The following is a 16,821-nucleotide window of genomic DNA, read 5'->3' as shown; positions in this document are numbered from 1 at the left end:
TGGTTTTGGTTTTTCTCCGGTACCGGGAACCGAACTCACGACCTTGCGCTTGCCAGGCAGGCGCTTTTGCCGCTGAGCTAAATCCCCAGCCCCTTGGCTGTGTCCTTTTACTTCCTATCTGACTTCCATGAACTCAGTGGTCCAGTTTTGGATCCTTACCCACGTTGGTTTGGACTTTCCCTGCTTCTCCTCTCCCTGTGCCTAAGATGTGGCTTCTGGGGTTTGTGCATTGGCTGCAGTAAGGTGAGAGGCATGCCCCACCCCCAGGCCACACACACCGAGGATTCTGAGAGCTAAATGCTCTTTGTATGACCCCAGCTCCCAGGGACAAGAGACCATCTGAGTGCTCTACCTGCTGCACTGCTCCATCCTGGGAACTTCAGATGTTATCACCGAGGGTAGGGCCCTGCTGGACTTCCAGATGTGCCTCTGTGGGGCCCAGGAAGCCACAATGTCACATGGCCTTTGAGGGCTCAGCCATCTGCTAGCAATAAAAGCAAAGGATCTACTAAACAGAAAGACTGTCACCTAGGAGGATCATCATGCATTTCCTCAGCCCAACCTTGTGCCTCGGACATACCCCCGCTGCACAATCACAGTCCTGGGTCACTTACAATAGCATAATCTTCACCCCAGCCTCAAGAAGGAAATGTTCTAGAATCCCTGGGCTCCAGTTCTGCAAAGTGCCCAGATGACACCCACAAAGATACCAGTCACTCGAACAAACAGTCCTCTGGGACGATCTAAAAGCTCTTAGGATTTCTGGTATTTATCATGTTGCCAAGACTTCCTCTCGTGGTTCCTACTTGCCCACTCGTTATTAACTAACCTTTCAAAGTGGGGGACTGTTCTGGGCCTTGATTGTGTCCCCATCCTTTAGGAGCTGAAGATTCTGTTGTCTTCAGTGGCTTAACGGTTGACAGCGATGTCATCAGTCTCATGGTGAAGGCGACTGTCTGGCACCCTGGAACTATCCCAGCTGGGCTTCCTTGCTCCAAGTGAGAGCCAGGCTGTCGTCTGCCGTGGCTGCCCTCAGTGCACAGAGCCTCCTCTCGCCTGCCCCGTGATGGTGCCTTCGAGATCGCTAACCCTAAGCTCTCCGAGCAGTGCCCTAGCTTGGACAGCCTGTTTCTAGGGGGTCAGCTTTGCTTAGCATTCATGCAGAATGATCAGAACCACCATGTGGGATAGTCTTGCTGTTCCCAAAATGGAACGCTGACTGCAGAAAGGGTTGCAGTGGACTAGAGCTGTGACCTTGTAAGCCAAAACCTTGCACGATCATCAGATTCAGTTTCAAGAAACAGAGTGGGCGATGGGCAGCAGGTGACCCTTCTGCACAGCTGCCTCTGAGACCCATCACCGTCAGGGATCCCTCGGGAGAACCACTAGCTTTGCCCTCAGCTGAGCACGGAGGCTCTCTACTGGACTCCACTGTGTCAGACAAACCTGTTCCTCTCTGGCCTCCATGGCCTCTGTCAGCCTAACTGTGGTGTTTGCACTGCCCAGTGTCTTAACTCTCACCCTCCTTCAAAAACACAGTGCGAGCGTCTGCCCCACAGAGCTCTGTTCTCCAGGCTTCCTCCCTCCCTGGCCGCCACACCACGGCCTCCACATGCCATTGCTCTCTGTGCCATGGCTGTGCTGGAGCCAGCTCCACTGCGCTGCCCTTCAGGTTATGCTTATATTTTGGGGAGATTTCTTTAACACTCTTTAAGTTTGCATCCATCTAACCTTTACTTGGAGCCAGGTGGGACCTACTTGCCTGGTACTAGAAGAACGACATTTGGGTGTCACACTCACTATGGACAACATTCCTTGTCCATGGCTTTCTTCATTCTTTACTTAATGTTCCCACCCATAGTGACCGTAGATTCACCTTTCTAGCATGGGAGAGCCAGGCAATACTTACAGGGCCATGAGTTAGCTTGGAGGACGCTGGATCTTTTGGCAGGCCCAGGACAGGAGTGAAGACTACACCCTGAGCAGAGTTTCAGACGATATCCACGTGGAAGATGCGGTGTGATATTCCTGTAGGTTCCCACCACCATCCGCTAGTGCAAGAGCTGGAAGACCAGTTCCTTGGGTCTGTGGAAGTTTCCATAGCCTGCCGGTGTCACCTACTATGAGTCTTCCACATATCCAGCCTGCCAACACTTGCCTTTAGAGCCTGAGACCGACTCAAAAGTGCCTAGTTTATGACACCTGGCAATGCCATAGTTAATTGGGATTTGCTTTACTGGGAAAGGTGAAAAGGGAGCCAACTTTCACCTCAGAGATGTGCAGAACCCATCAGCACAGCTAAAATAAAAAGAAAATACCATGTATCCTTAGCCTATGAAGTAATAACAGACTCTCAGTGCTGGGGAAAGGCAAATTGATATAACTACTTTCAAAAACTGATAAATCTGTAGAGCTGAACCTGGACATACCTTGCGGCTCCACAAGTCTACTTCTAGATATGTCCCCAATAAAAATGCATACTATGTATATTATGAAAAGAATGTTCATTGGTGCACTATTCCAAAGAGCCAAAAAAAAAAAAAAAAGGAAACACCTGGAAACCCAGTCAGTGCCCATTACCCGTGCAATGGACAAAAATATCATGGCCCATTCACCCAGGCAGAGGCTGCACAACAGTGAGACTGAGCAGTTGACAGCCACCCCCCAGTCAGAAAGATGAAGGAGACCAGGCTCAAGCATGCACACTGTATGGTTCCATTGAAGTAAGATCAAAATCTGCCCAAGCCAGTCTGTACCAGTGGTCACTGTGGAGGGGAGAAGGCCCCAAGTGGGAGGGCCTTCCAGTGAGACTTGATGTGGGTGCTGATTACATGAGTGTTCCACTTGTACAACCACAGCAGCATTTTATTTATGACTGGTGCATTTTTCTATCTAAGTGTATGCTATACTTAAATTTCTTCAAGCTTTTTGGGGGTCACCTCCACTTTACTTTGCTCTGAGACAAAGAAATCACATCACTGTCAAGGTGCCTCCTTCCTAGCTTAGCCCTCCAGAGAACACAGTTCTGGCTGCATGGGACCTCAGGTCTCTCCTTCCTGCCCGGAAATGCTGTGGCCCAGGCCTCGCCAATCAGGAAGATGAGACCCCAAACTCCCTTTTATATGCAGAACTCTAATGTATGATAGAGAGATAGAAGCAAACTCTTAAACATTGATCTTTGAAGCGATCTCTTAAAGACATCAAGTGGATGAATGTGAAACAGTCTCCATATATAGGGAAGTTTAACTCTGCTCTTCACACTTAAATATTGAAGAATAGTGAACACAACTAGAGGTTCTTTGAAGCAGTGGCTTTCTCTTGTCCAGCTGCAGCATTCTCTGCTTGTAACCAGAAATTGCATTTCAACGTGAGAAATTCAGAAAGTAAAATTGAGTGAAATAACTGAGCATGTCACCTTTTCAGCTCTTTACTTGGCTTTTGCAACGTCTCCATACTCGGTGTCTCTTTGGGCCTCTGAGAAGCCCTGTAGGTGGCGTGGGGACAGGGCCCGGTGCTGCTGTCCGCCTTGCCTCCTGCTTGGCAGGAACACAGACACCGACCCACAACCTTGGACAGCAGCAGCCATGCGTTCTGATGCCTTTGAACCGCTGCTCTGACCTTCCTTCCTGCTCTTGTTTCTTGAAGAACTGTGTCCAGGAACTTTTCTGCTGTTTTTACTTTACTTCGCCTATAAAGGTCTTCTTAAAAGCTGGATGAGCTGCTTCTCCCTTCCAGATTCCCTGCTTTCTCCTTTTGGCAAAATAATTTTCTCAAACTTCATCACTTGGGGAGGGGGCCTGGGGGTTCCATGTAGCTCTGATTTCTTTTCATTTCAGTGCTGACCTATAAGTGACTGATGGTCAGAATTACGGTCTGAGCTGGGCTTGGGGAATTACCCTGTAGAGTAGGACAATACACAGTGAAACTAGTCTTGGGTCCAAATCCCATCTCAGTGGCTTTTAAATGAAATTCTTTTTGTTGAGACTTTAGTCACAGAAATAAGTATTTGGTAACTCTTTATTAACTATTGGGTGTACTCAGGCAGAAAGTTCAACTTAAGGACAGGGGACAACTGTCTACCTAAACTTGGGCCTGTCCTTTTGTGAGGGACACAACATTTACCCACTTAATGTCTCCCCACTGTCTTCTCTCAGAGAGAGAGGTACAATATAATTTTAAGTTTTCGGGGAATTTTTTTAAATAAGTGAATTAAGTTTTAAAAGTAAAAGGAAACCTAAACAGTTGAAACCTAAACCTAAATTTTCTGCCTACTGGCCCAACCACTCATGTTATTTTAGGTGTGAAACAGCTCAAATGAAAGTTCACCCATAAATCTCTACAATATTTTATTGGTACTGCTTTATAATAGAGATCAAAGATTGGGATTGGAAGCCCGTCTCCGGGAAGAGTCCAAGGAGTTTTAAGATGTTCCTTTCTGACACCAGCAGGTTGTCAGAGTGTTGATGTTTTGCTAATGTCCAACTGTGTAGCAAAGAGTTGATCAAATTCTGAATTCATGGAAGTGTTGATACGAAAAAGAAAACTCTTTTTAAACAGTGATGTTGGCCTGCAGAGAATGATCTAGCTCCTTTCCATCGTTTCAGTAGGGAGCTAGCTGAGCTATCATGGTGTTGAAACCTTGAGGTTCTCAGAGAAAAGGAGAAAACTTCACCAAGTTGCGAGGCCACAGATCTGGGCTATTGGGCACTGAGGGCAGGAGGGGGTTTGGGCAAGGGCCCATCCCAGGCCAGAGCTGAAGAGGACAGAGGGGCCCCTGCGGTCCCGATGGTAGCAAGATCCCTGTGGGCTGTGGGCCTCTGGCCCAATGTCACTGCTCATCCTTCCTGTCTGTCTTTGCCTGGATGATTGATTCCTCCTTTCTGTGGCCCTTTCCATTGGTCACAGGGCTGTCCTGGCTAACCTGCTGCTGAACTTGGCCAGCCTGCCCGCTGTGGCTTTAGCAGATGTTTCTGCTCTCTGAGGCTAATGTAAGATTTTATAGTCTTGTTGGTACCCCCACCCAGCTGCCTTGGGCAGTGCTGTATTGACCCAACTGATCAGTTTCTTGCAGCTCTCCAAACATTCTCCCAGAATGCTTAGAAAGTCAGAGCTTGACATCTGTCCTTTTCTTCTACGGCCAGCTTTGAAGTTTGTTCTCACCCAATTCTAGACCTGGCCCTGAGGCACACTTCAAGCCTTTTACCTTTTCTGCCACTGGCTGCGCTTCATCCACTTAGCACAGATCGAGTGCCAGCTGTGTGCCAGGCACTGGGGCTGCAAAGATGAGGAGGGTGCTGGTCCAGCTGTGGGGAAGTCCGAGAAGGTGGGCGTGTCTGCAAACACTTGTGTGTCCTGGGCTGCCTTCCTTACAGAAGTGCCCTGGGCACAGGCGTACAGAGAGGAGGGAGAAGTTGGATCTGCCTAAGTGCTGGTGGGATAGGAGCTTCTTCTGGGCCCAGAGGCTGCACACAGCAGGCGTTTCTGAACAGTGTTTCCCATTGTGAGTGAGCGGTTTCCAGACAGAAGTGGGTGGGGAGATCGGTGCAGGCAGAGGCTAGAAATGGCTTCTTCAGGAGCAGCGTGTCCTTTGGGATTGCTGGGGTGTGAGCGGCAAGGGGAGCCAAGGGGCGAGGTTGCAGAGAGGCCTGGAGTTGCAGGCTGAGGAGCATGGACAGTCCCTGGAGAGCTGGCCAGGAAGTGACAGTGATTGAAGGAGACTGAGGCCAGAGGCAAGGGTGTCGTGCTACCCCAGGGCCTTCCCCAGTCATGTTCCCAAGGCCTTGAAGAGCCTCCCCAGAATAGATGGAGATGTTGTTCTGATGTTAAGAGTTTACCACTGTGATGACGTCTCAGCACTTGAGAAGTAGACAATAGATATCTTGAGCTTGGTGCCACATGGATGCCCTGAACAACAGTATTTCATCTGCTCCTGCTCACAGTCCCCTCTGAGTTCCAGCAATCCCAGTCACACAACAGGAAGTGGGGGAGGCACAGGATAAGGAAGTGCGAGAGTTTGCTCCCCAGTTAATCTTTGTTGCTGCCTTGGAGACGGTACGGAGGTCAGCTTCTTACCAGCTCCCGGCTGCCTCGAAGCCTGGGCTACTAACCATGGAGAGTCTACACTTTACCAATGCCTGCTTGAGCTCAGGAAGGTGTTCTGCCCCTCCCTCACTCACAGAACAGGCAAAAATCCTGTTCTGGGATTCACCTTATCAATTACTGGGAAGGCAAAGGCACCAGGTCCTGATACAGATGGGGTTGCAGCTTTGTCCTTGGGTGTTTAATGAGTACAGCCATGCAGAAGTCGGTAAATGACGAGGAAAGCAGCACTCACTTTGGAAGCACAGAGATTAGAGTTGGAACCAACTGTAAGAAAAGTTAGCATGCTCCCTGTGCAGGGGCGGCATGCACATTTGTAATGCAGTCCACATTTTAAAGGTAAAAGTACACAAGGAAGCTGCATTAGTCTGTTTTCCATCACTCTAATGAAATACCTGAAGTTGTGTACTTAAAAAGAAGAAAGATTTGTTTAGTCAGTGGAAGGTCCAGACAGCATAGTGACACCCTGACAAGGGCTGCTTTGTCTACCTCACCTCCTGATAGAGGGGACCACAGTGCCAGGAGAGAGCTGAAGCTCAGACCAGAAGCCCTGGCCAGAAGTCTAGACTGCAAGCCCAAGAGAGGGCACGTGAGTCTTGGCTCCACCTCTTAAAGGTTCCACTATGTTCAGTGCTGCCTTGCTGGAGACCACACTCCCAGTGCATGAACCTTTGAGGGTACACTCAACCCTGTCTGCTGCACAGTGGAACTTCCATCCAGAATAACACCACCTCCACAACTCTGCCGCTGGTTTGGGAGACCCCATTAGACTGTCTCCTGAGGACGAGCAATCTTTCAGTGCTTAAATTGGATGAAGATGGAGACAGACATTTGAACGAAAGTTAGGAGGGATGCAGGGACTGATCGGATGTCCTGGGCAAGAAGGGTGGAAAAGTTACAGATTTATGCCCAGTGACAGGTGTGTGTATCTGGTGGGGAAGGGGCAGCTGATCTGGAGGTGGGCATGGTGTTTTGTTTCTTGAGTGGTTCAAGGGGAGTTTGGCTTTTGTTTATTTGCTTGCTTATTTAACAGCGTACAAGGCAGTGCCCTTAACAGCAGGAGGGTTGTCGACACAGCAGCAGGTAGAAGGAGGAAAAAGCTCACTTTTGTCTCTTCCACACAGTGTCAGAAGAATCTGTGGACATCTCAATTAAATAGAGGAGTCTGGAGCTCTGAGTAGAGGTGGGAAGAACGTGAAGAGTATGGAGGGGTCCAGTGAGGGCCCATGTAGACTGTACCCTGGTGCTGTGTGCCTGCCAGGTGTGGTGGTGCATGCCTATAATCCTAGCACTCTGGAGGCTGAGACAGGAGGATTGCCATGAGTTCAAGGCCAGCCTGGACTATGTAGAAAAATTATGTGTGCCTGTACTATGTAATTCTTACCTGTATATAGTCATGTGTGCATGGGAGAAAAAGCTCTAGACCAGTATAGCAACCTTATTTATTGTAAGAGTTGGAGCCTCATGATGTTCACATGCTCATATTTGATTTGATATTACCTACAATTTTAATATGTACAAAAGTGTTACACTGGATAGGGAAGAGAATGAAGGCAGGAAGCACAGCTACAGTGAGGAGGTTGGGAGAGGATGGTATCTGTCTTTTAAACCAGCAACTCTGACCTTGCTTCACAGTGTGACGGGGAGACTGGCCTACCAGGGAGCTCGCTGTGAAGAGCCAGAGGTAGGCAGACAGAGCTGCACTGTGGGCTGGAGGGACACCCGTGAGATAGCTACGACCCAGCCGCACGTGGGGAGTTAGGGAGACATGGCAGAAACAGAAGGGGGACACGAGAAGGGAACTTGGGAGGACTTGCGTCGGGAAATCACAGTTTTCTCTGTGAGAAAAGGGGAGGTTTCCTGCTAAGAAGGAGCAGAAGGCAGTGGGGTGGGAGGTGTCAGCAGAGCTGTAACATTTTTGAATCAAATCTGAAGGCCGTGGGGAAGGAGTTAACACAGATCAGAGAAAGGCACACTGGGTGCGTGGCAGGAGCTCACTGCTCCACGACGCAGCACTGTGCCGCTCAGCCAGCTCTGTCACCAGGGAAGCAGGGGCTGAGGTGGGTCTCAGGCTGCAGAGCTGGCACGGGGCGGTGGGGAGGTCTTGGAAGGCTCCGTACTGAGCAGGCAGGCTGATGAGGCTGAACAGAAGAGAAGTGCAGTGGTCAGGGAGCGAGCACGGGCACAGTGCCCCTGGCGGCCTAGGTTCTGCTCCATGGGGCAGCTTTTCCTCCCCAGTGCATGTGGTGCTCTGCATACAGCTTCCTGGATCTGAGTCCTCCCAGGTACCTGGCGGGTCTCACATAGTGGATGTGCTGCCTGGGGTCCAGGCGCGTCTCCCCCTGACATTATGGGAGGGGGCCACCTGCCCACCAGCCCTCCTCCACAGCAGTGCCCGCTGCGCGTGGGGTTCTGGGAGAGCACATTCGCGTGACCCTGGCAGGACCAGGCCCGATTTATGAGAGGCTGTGAGGTGCCAGACCACAAGTGTGGCTGTAACCTCTTAATCCCTTCTCCTTTGAAAGCAGCCTAACCACCTATTAACAAAACTGTATGGACATAAAGACTGTTTTCTCAGAATTCCATCTGATCTCTGCCTCAAGATCTGCTGAAAAGTGTATTAAAAGGAATGTCTCTTAGAAATTTAATATAATTGCACTATCCAGAAAGTTTCCCTGTTTTGCTTCTTCATGCGCGCTTAGGTTCTTTGGCATTGGACCATTGCAGCGTGAGAAGCAAAGCAGTTTGGATAACCTGGACAGCCACTGGGTGTGCCGAGAGCTTTAGGAGCAGTAGCCAAAACAGTTTACCTTCTTCTTCAAGTACTGATCTTTTATGTAAAGATGTTTAAAGAGAAGTCTAGCAGGTATTTCATAAAATGTTGCTTATGCAATGCGATAAGCAATAAACATAGAAAATACAGTCATTCATTTCCTGGACAAGTCTGCAGACTCAGAGTGCCAGCTGTGTGTCAGATGGTGAGCAGAGGGACAGGGCAAAGCCCGTCCTTGAGCCCGAGGGCTCCCTGGTCTGGAAGAGGGGAGAGGCACCTCAAGAAGCAACCAGGACGTGGTGTGGTCAGTGCTGTGGAGCTGTCAGTGGGTACGGGAAGGACGGGGCAGTGGCCGCTGTTGGAAAGTGCCCTGCACCCTCTGAAGGACAGTGGAGGGGCACATGTTTGCAGCTGGGGGAGTCTGGGCCATGAGCCAAATCTAGAAGGATATGTGGAAGTTTGCCAGATGCAAACATTCAGAAAGGAGTTCTAGAAAGATGGAGCAGCTTGCAAGAGCTGCAGCGGTGAGCAGGTGAGGCAGGTGGAGGCCCATGTGACTGGTGGGCAGTGCCTGGGTATTGTAGTTTGGGGTTTTGCAAGGAAAAGCAATATAATACAGGACACATACTTTATAGATTATTTATAACAGTCACCCAGAGAGTCATACAACAGAGAGTGCACGAAATCTGTCCATACACTAAAGACCAAAGAATCCAGGTGAGGGTCTGGATCCCATGATAACGTCCTACATGAGTCCAGCTGAAGACCTAGAGCCCATAACAGTGCCTCTCACAAATCCAACTGGAGGCCAAGGGCCCATGTCAACGTCTCATGCAGCCCTGTGTCACAGATTTGTGCTGGGAAGGCCCAAAGGTCAGTGGTAGAAGCTAGGAAGTCTGTGCCAAGGGAATGAAGGATCTGTGTTAGCAGGCTGAGGGACCTGCACTGGAACCAAGAAGCAATGCTCAAAGTAAGAACCAGAGCTCCTCCGTAAGGTAACACAGCCATCCTCAGCAACAGTGAGGTCCCGAGCTGCTCCAAATAATGAGGAAAGCTGAGTTCCTATCAGGAAAACCAATGCGACAAGCTTTTCCAGGAGACTGAGCAGTGCACCATCTTCTCCTCCAGAGCCAGGAAATGGTGCTCAAATGTGAGGACCAGAGCTCCCCCAGTGAACCGTAGCCATTCTCAGGGACAGCCGAGGTCCCGCACTCCTTCTCTGATGAGAACAGCCAAATTGATCAGGAAAGCCAGCATGACAAGGTCCTCCACCAGAACAGCCCAAGAGAACCAGCAGCTTTCTAACAGCTTCCTAACAGCTTCTATCAGCTCCCAACAGCCTGTCTTCTTTTTCTTCTCCAGTTCTGCCTCTTATGCTGCCGCAGCGATCCTCAGGTCAGCACCATGCTGGTTCAGTTCAGCTGGGTGTTACAAGTTGACCACCAGTTGTCAGTCCACCACACCAGGCATGGTGCTGCACGGAAGGCTGAGTGAGGAGACAGGAGCTTGGACACCTTGAGCTGACTTTTACTGAGCACCCTCAGATACTGCTTTATGACTAAGGAAACCCAGATCCAGAATTGTACTGCTTTCCCAAGTCACACAGGAAATGCTGGCCCAGGATTTGACTCCAGATCTCTCGAGTGGCTAAGTTTGTCATTCCCCGCACCATGAGCCTGCACTGCCCGCAACTGCTCAGTGGTATTTAGACGTTTTTGTTTTGGCCAAGCTCTCTTTGCAAATAAAATCTTAACGCCAAACACAGATTCAAAGACAGATCAGATTTCATGAACATAATTAGCACAAGTTTATATCATGTTTAAATGTATAACACTAGATTAATAAAAGCATTGTTTTCCTTTCTTTATAAGCTCTTTCATTTTGAAATTATTTTTTGTTTATAGAAAAGTTTCTAGAGATGGGATAGAGAGGTTCCACACACGCCATCATTAAAACCTTACAGTACCGTGCTGTCCTTTGAGAACTAAGAAACCCACGCTGGGACATTACCGTTAACTCAGCTCCACACTTTTGGGATCTCAGTGATTTTTCCATTAGTGTTCCTTTCTGTTCTAGGGTTCAGTCCAGGTCCAAGTTGCAATAACTTTCAAACACACACTGAAACGTGATGTCAGAAATTATGTTACGTTATCAGATGTTCAGTTTTATGAGTTAAAGTAAGATACTGCCTTGTAAACTTAGAAAAAGTATTTATTACCTGTTTTTAAAAAATAGACAGATTAAGCCCTGGACTAGAATCACTGCAATAAGTGTCCAGGGTGAGCAGTCATCTCATAATGCAGCCTAGAGGAGAATACAGGAATTCACGCAGCAAACCCGCTTTAGTCTATCATAGTCAGCTCAGGCTCCTGTAATAATATGCTGCAGACTGGGAGATGTCAACAAGAAACATTCATTTGTTTACATTTTTGGAATTGCGAAGCCCCTGATCAAGGTGCCGGCCAGTGTGGCTCCTGGTGAGGGCCCTCTTCCTGGCTCGTGTGTGGCTGTGCCCTCTCCCCACTTTCTTTCCTTCCCGGATTGCAGAGATCAGTGTGTTCTCCCCACTTCCTCCTCTGACAAAGTCACCAACCCATGGGATTAGGCCTCACCCTATGACTTCATTTAACCTTAATTACCTCCTAAGGACCCTGTTTCCAAACACTGTCAAACTAATGGTTAGTCTTCAACAGGTGAAGGTGGAGGGTGGGGCTGGCTAGAATTCAGTCCATGGCTTAGTCCAGAGGCAGAGAGCATTCAAAAGCTCTGTCAGTCAAGCATGAACTCGTATGATACTGAAACGTCCCCATTTCATAGTGTGTTGATGCAGATGAAGATGTGCCATTTTGTAAAACACTTAACACTCCAGAAAATGTTAAGTACTTAGAGGACATTTTAACGCACCATTAGACATGTTAAGAAAGAAAATTTATTGTCATCTGAGCCAATGGTGCAAAATCAAGGTCAAGAAAAACATTGCATTTACAGAATTTTAGTTAGGAGAGATTTATTCCTTTCTTAAAAAAAAAAAAAACCCTCCAAAAGCTGAATAATAGAATCCGTGCCTGTGTATGCTTGTATATATAATTATAAAATCTGTACAGAAAAAAAAGAAAAACATTTCAAAGGTAGCTGTCTTGTGAAAGCTATTGCCAGAAGTTTTCAGGTCTTCATTAGGTTTAACGAAGATGTTAAAAGACACTGTATCTTTTAGAATAATGCTAAACAACTATTATTTTTACAGATGTGGGCCCATGCGTTCTGGAATTAGCTTTCCCACACCAAAGATACTTACTGTACTGAGGCATAGTAGAACAGACACTTCGCACTGAGTGAGAAAGCACTGGGGTTTGTTTTGTTTTGGTTCTGAAGAAATCAGCTCTGTTAGCCTCAGTGTACAGCAGCCCTGCCTGCTCCTCCCTTCTTAGTTACTCAGCCCAGGGCCCTACACTGCACTGCGGGCGGGGCCACAATAAACACAAATGCGAAGTGGGGTCAATGGATTACATACCAGTGCTTTAAAAAAAAAATTGGGAGAGGAAACGGATTTGAAGGCAAGGGGAAAGTGTGCAATATCTTGAGAGGTACAGATACGCTCATTTCACCTTTGGAGTAGTAGAGAAAACAAGTAATATTCTGGTCACCATTTGAAAGTAAGTTGAAAGCAAATGTTTTTGTTAAAGACGGTTTATTATGAGATGTGAAGATCAGTACAAGGAAATATCCTTTAGGTTTCAAAGATTGCAAAATAGATGAGTAGTTGGCCCGTGTTCATTGACAAGTCCTAGATGTATCAACTGTTCTGTTTTATTGCAGTAGTGATACCTCATTAGAGTATTCCTGTTAATGTTCCAACATGTGACATGGCACACCATGATGTGTTCAGTTAGTATATCAAATAATGGCTTAATTCTACTCTGCTGAAACTCTGAAGAGTTTACATTCAGCTTTTGGGTTCTTAAACATGTAGTTCACCCACAATAGTTATATTCAAAGCACAAGCCATTTGGGAGAGCAGAGCTTCAGTGTTACTTCGGCCACCCCTGGGTCTCCACACAGGGTTGGCTCTAGAATCCAGCAGTGCTCTGGTCTCTTTGATTCGGTAGTGCGGGCCTTTGCGTGCAGACATCACAATCTTCTGTATATTTGAGACCTTCTCTAGAGTCGTCATTCTCCTCAGCACAGTGTGAACACTATAGATGGTTGTACTGTATTGCTCAGGGAGTCATGACAAGAAGAAAGCCTGTGCATGCTCAGTGCAGGTGCTTTATTTTTTTGTAAGATTTTCCATCCAAGGTTAAGGAACCCAGGAATCCAAAGAACTGACTGTAGGTAGCTGGTTTTCATTCATTCATTCATTCATTTTCTCTCTTCTCTCTCTCCCTTTCTGCCTGCTCCCCCCCTTTCTTTTTTTCTTTCTTGGTGGCACTGTGAATTAACCGAGGGCCTTCACCCTAAGCTACACCCTCACACACACACACCTTTAAAAAAATTTGGGCACAGGCTCTTGCTAAGTTGCCCAAGCTGAGCTCCTCCTGCCTCAGTCTTTCTTACCTTTTGTTACCAAGTCTTCCTGCTTTCACCCCCTCATTCCCTTGACACCAGAGGCTCCTGTAAGGGTCGGAGATGTGGTCCCTCCGGTGTCTTCCGGTAACACAGCTGCCCATCACTGTGGAAGCTCAGCAGGGTCACTCAAGCTCTACCCTCTGGCTGCTTCCAAGCCTGCGACAACTCCTAGGATTTGGAGAAAGGTACTCACAGCTGTCCTCTGTTTACAGGTGGTCCCCATGCTTCCCAGGCTGCTGTGTGAGGAGCTGTGCAGCCTCAATCCCATGACTGACAAGCTGACCTTCTCTGTGATCTGGACGCTTACCTCTGAGGGCAAGGTAACAGCAGACGGATTGGCGTTTATTCTCCTAGTATCATCCCGTCCCGGGAGTTGTGCTGACCACCCGCCATGTGCCTGGTCCTGGATTATCTGCGTAGGGGGTGGCATCAAACTAGGGGGACCCGGAGGGAAGTCCATATGAACCACAGGCGCCAGGGAGGGTTCGTCGGACACATCACTTTAGAAAGATGAGCTCTGCCCTCCTGTGCAGGATGACTGCAGGCATGGGGACAAATTTGCAAAGTAGCGCTGTGGAGAGGGGGATGAGGGAACAAGGGGACGAGGCCCAGGATGGGAACAGAGGGGAGAGAACTGCCCACAAACCTTCTCTGGACGTGGGGGTGAAGCGAAGGCACACCAAAGGACTGTAGTAAGAGCTAGTTCCCTTCCCCAAAGCAGACACATGCATCCAGAACACAGGAATCACTCCGTAAGCCAGGGGGCCTGCTCAGCAGAAAGGTGTCCTGCAGTTACTGAGATGCCCATAGCAACCATGGAGGAACATGGGAAGTGTGTGTCCTGTAACATTAAGTGGAAGTAAAAAAAGGAAAGATATTTAATTATAAACACAGTAGAGTACAACTCTGCTATAAAGAAGCATAAACTTAGTCATTTGCAGGAAAATAGATTCACCCTGAGAACATAATATTAAGTGAAGTAAATCAGACACACAAGCTTCAATATTGCATGGTTTCTCTTATGTGAAAAACCTAAAATATAAAGAGAAAAATAAAAGATAATAGAATGGGAAGAGATAGATCTTTCTGAAATAGGAAGGGGATCAAGAGATGGGGGAGGAGGAAAAGGGGATTAAAAAGGAATTTGGGGTTGTGTTTTGTACATGTCCCAGCTCCCCACGAGCAAGATAAATATTATGTACTAGGAAGGTGTTCTAATAAAATTAGTCAATAAAGAAGTTCCAAATAAAGATGGAGGGTTGAATACACATTTACTTTCATTCCCTCCAAAAACCTCACTGAAACAACAGTAGAAAGATTTTTTTTAAAGACCTAAACCCACAAGGACAAAGAGAGTGGGAGAGGAGACAACAGCAACAACCTTTTGGAAGCTGGGTAGCAAATGGCTGAGTGGAACGGACTTAGCGGGCCTGCGAAAGCTAACTCCTGAGCCAGCAATGGAGGAAGCCGAGAGGCGAAAAATTCCAAAGTTGACAGCGCTGGATCACTGCACGGCGGGGAGGGGTGGGTGACAGCCAGGTGGCTGGCAGCAGTGTGGGTTGGAAGTTTAGCTCACTGGCTTGCAGGAAGGGCTGTGTGAATGAGGGGACAGTGCACCTGAAGGTGACACCTTAAAGGGGTGAGCGAGTGTCAGCTGCCAGGAGACAGGAGCCCCAGTGTGCTTTTCCCAGCACCACCGGAACCCTGGGAGCCAGGCCTATACGTGGAAGTAAGGAGAGGGGACAGCTTTCTTGGAGGAACCTGAGCCATCAGGCACAAGGACTTCTAAGCCAAGGGTTCTGGATCAGCAGCTCAGCACAGGAGCTGGGCATTAAATCCACGTGACCCAGGCCCCTCGGTTTAGAGTCCACATTTGAGAGACAAGAAAGGAAAGTGAGATAGGAGGACAAAGTAAATGAACAGTAGAAAAAGCAACTAGGACCTAACATACTAACAGGGCGAAAAGAAACTGTCCTTTATATTCTTCAAGAAGTGGGGCTTTTTTGTTTTGTTTGAGAAAGAGAGTTTCTATGTTACAAGATGTAACTTGAAAAAAGAGACATTTGGAGGAAGAACAAAAGTACTCCTAGAAATTAAAACCAGGAAAAGAAAGAGAAGATTCCAGATTCCAGTTGGAAGGTGAAGTTGAGGAATTGTCCCAGGAGGAGAAAAGATTAAAAAATTAAAGGACCTGGTCAGGCTGGGGATTTAGCTCAGCAGCACAGTGCCTGCCTGGCAAGTGCAAGGTCATGAGTTCAATTCCCGGTACCAGAAAAACAAAACAAAACAAAACAAAAAGGACCAGTTCAAGATACGCAGCATCTGTTCAGTGAGCATTCCAGAGCAGCCAGAGAAACCAAGGTGTGGAATGATGAACAAAACGGTTCTAGGAAACACGCCATTCCTGGGGAAGATGACTGTTCGGAGTGAAAGCGCACTGCCAGCCAAGTGATGGAGACAGGTCACCTCCAAGACACACATCATAGAATTTCAGGACCCTGGAGACAAAGGAAGAAGGACCTCGAGGTTTCTGCATAAGAATAATGCCAAGCTATTCCAATACAACCCCGGAAGAGAGGCAACAGCCAATTACACCGTGTCCATTTATGGAAGGCTGCAATATCCATGCTAAACATCTGTGCCCAGCTAAGTGTCCACTGACTGCAAGAGCAAGGAAGGTCATCTGCAGAGGGCATGGGCTCAGGACACCAAGCATCTTGTGCATACTCATTCTCAGCAAGCTGTGAAGGAAGAGGAAGACAGGGAGTATGTCCCTCACCACTGTTCCAGGTGGGGGGATGCTTGGGGAGGACTGATACATGCGGTATACAGAAAGGTCAGACAGACTAACACGCACATGAGCCCTAGTGAAGGCAGAGTTGGGTGGGAAAGAGGAGTGACACTTCTTGTTTACAAACTGAGTTAGGGTATCAATGTGTGAGTTCTCACAGTTACGGGTAACGGTGTTGAAGGCAACAGTGATGTGGGTATCGTTGGGAAAGGACGATGGGGCAGGGGGCAAAACAAATTCTATCGTGAAGAGTCTGCAGGTAATGCCTAGTGGATATAGAAGTAATAAGCAGGTTTTATAGAAATATGGAAATTAGCATCAAAATAATCTGTTAAAAGAGATAAAAGTGATTCCCTAGGGAAATGAGAAAGGAGGTAGAGGGACTTTCCTAGCAAGCTTTTACAACTGTATATTTTAACAAAATTTTTATATTGAAAAATTTTAGACATATATGAAAGTAAATAAAATAGCACAATGAACTTACCATCCTCATCACCCTGGTTTTTTTTTTTTTTTTTTTTTTGGTTTTTCTCCGGTACCGGGAACCGAACTCACGACCTTGCGCTTGCCAGGCAGGCGCTTTTGCCGCTGA

General features: G+C 47.7%; 1 protein-coding gene across 6 annotated transcripts in view; it reads left to right on the top strand.

The window, feature by feature from the left end:
- Dis3l2 (DIS3 like 3'-5' exoribonuclease 2) overlaps positions 1-16,821 on the top strand; it is a 292,479-nt gene that overhangs the window by 208,285 nt on the left and 67,373 nt on the right. For all 6 annotated transcript variants that reach the window (XM_005395384.2, XM_005395381.2, XM_005395382.2 and 3 more), the window contains one exon: positions 13,651-13,758. In XM_005395384.2, coding sequence (XP_005395441.1) covers positions 13,651-13,758 — 108 coding nt within the window. The remainder of the gene's footprint in view (positions 1-13,650; positions 13,759-16,821) is intronic.

Source organism: Chinchilla lanigera, unplaced genomic scaffold (assembly GCF_000276665.1).
Source record: "Chinchilla lanigera isolate Chin_1 unplaced genomic scaffold, ChiLan1.0 scaffold00052, whole genome shotgun sequence".
Classification (NCBI taxonomy): Eukaryota; Metazoa; Chordata; class Mammalia; order Rodentia; family Chinchillidae; genus Chinchilla; species Chinchilla lanigera.
Note: the sequence above shows the minus strand (reverse complement) of the source record. Positions and strands in the feature narration are given on the sequence as shown.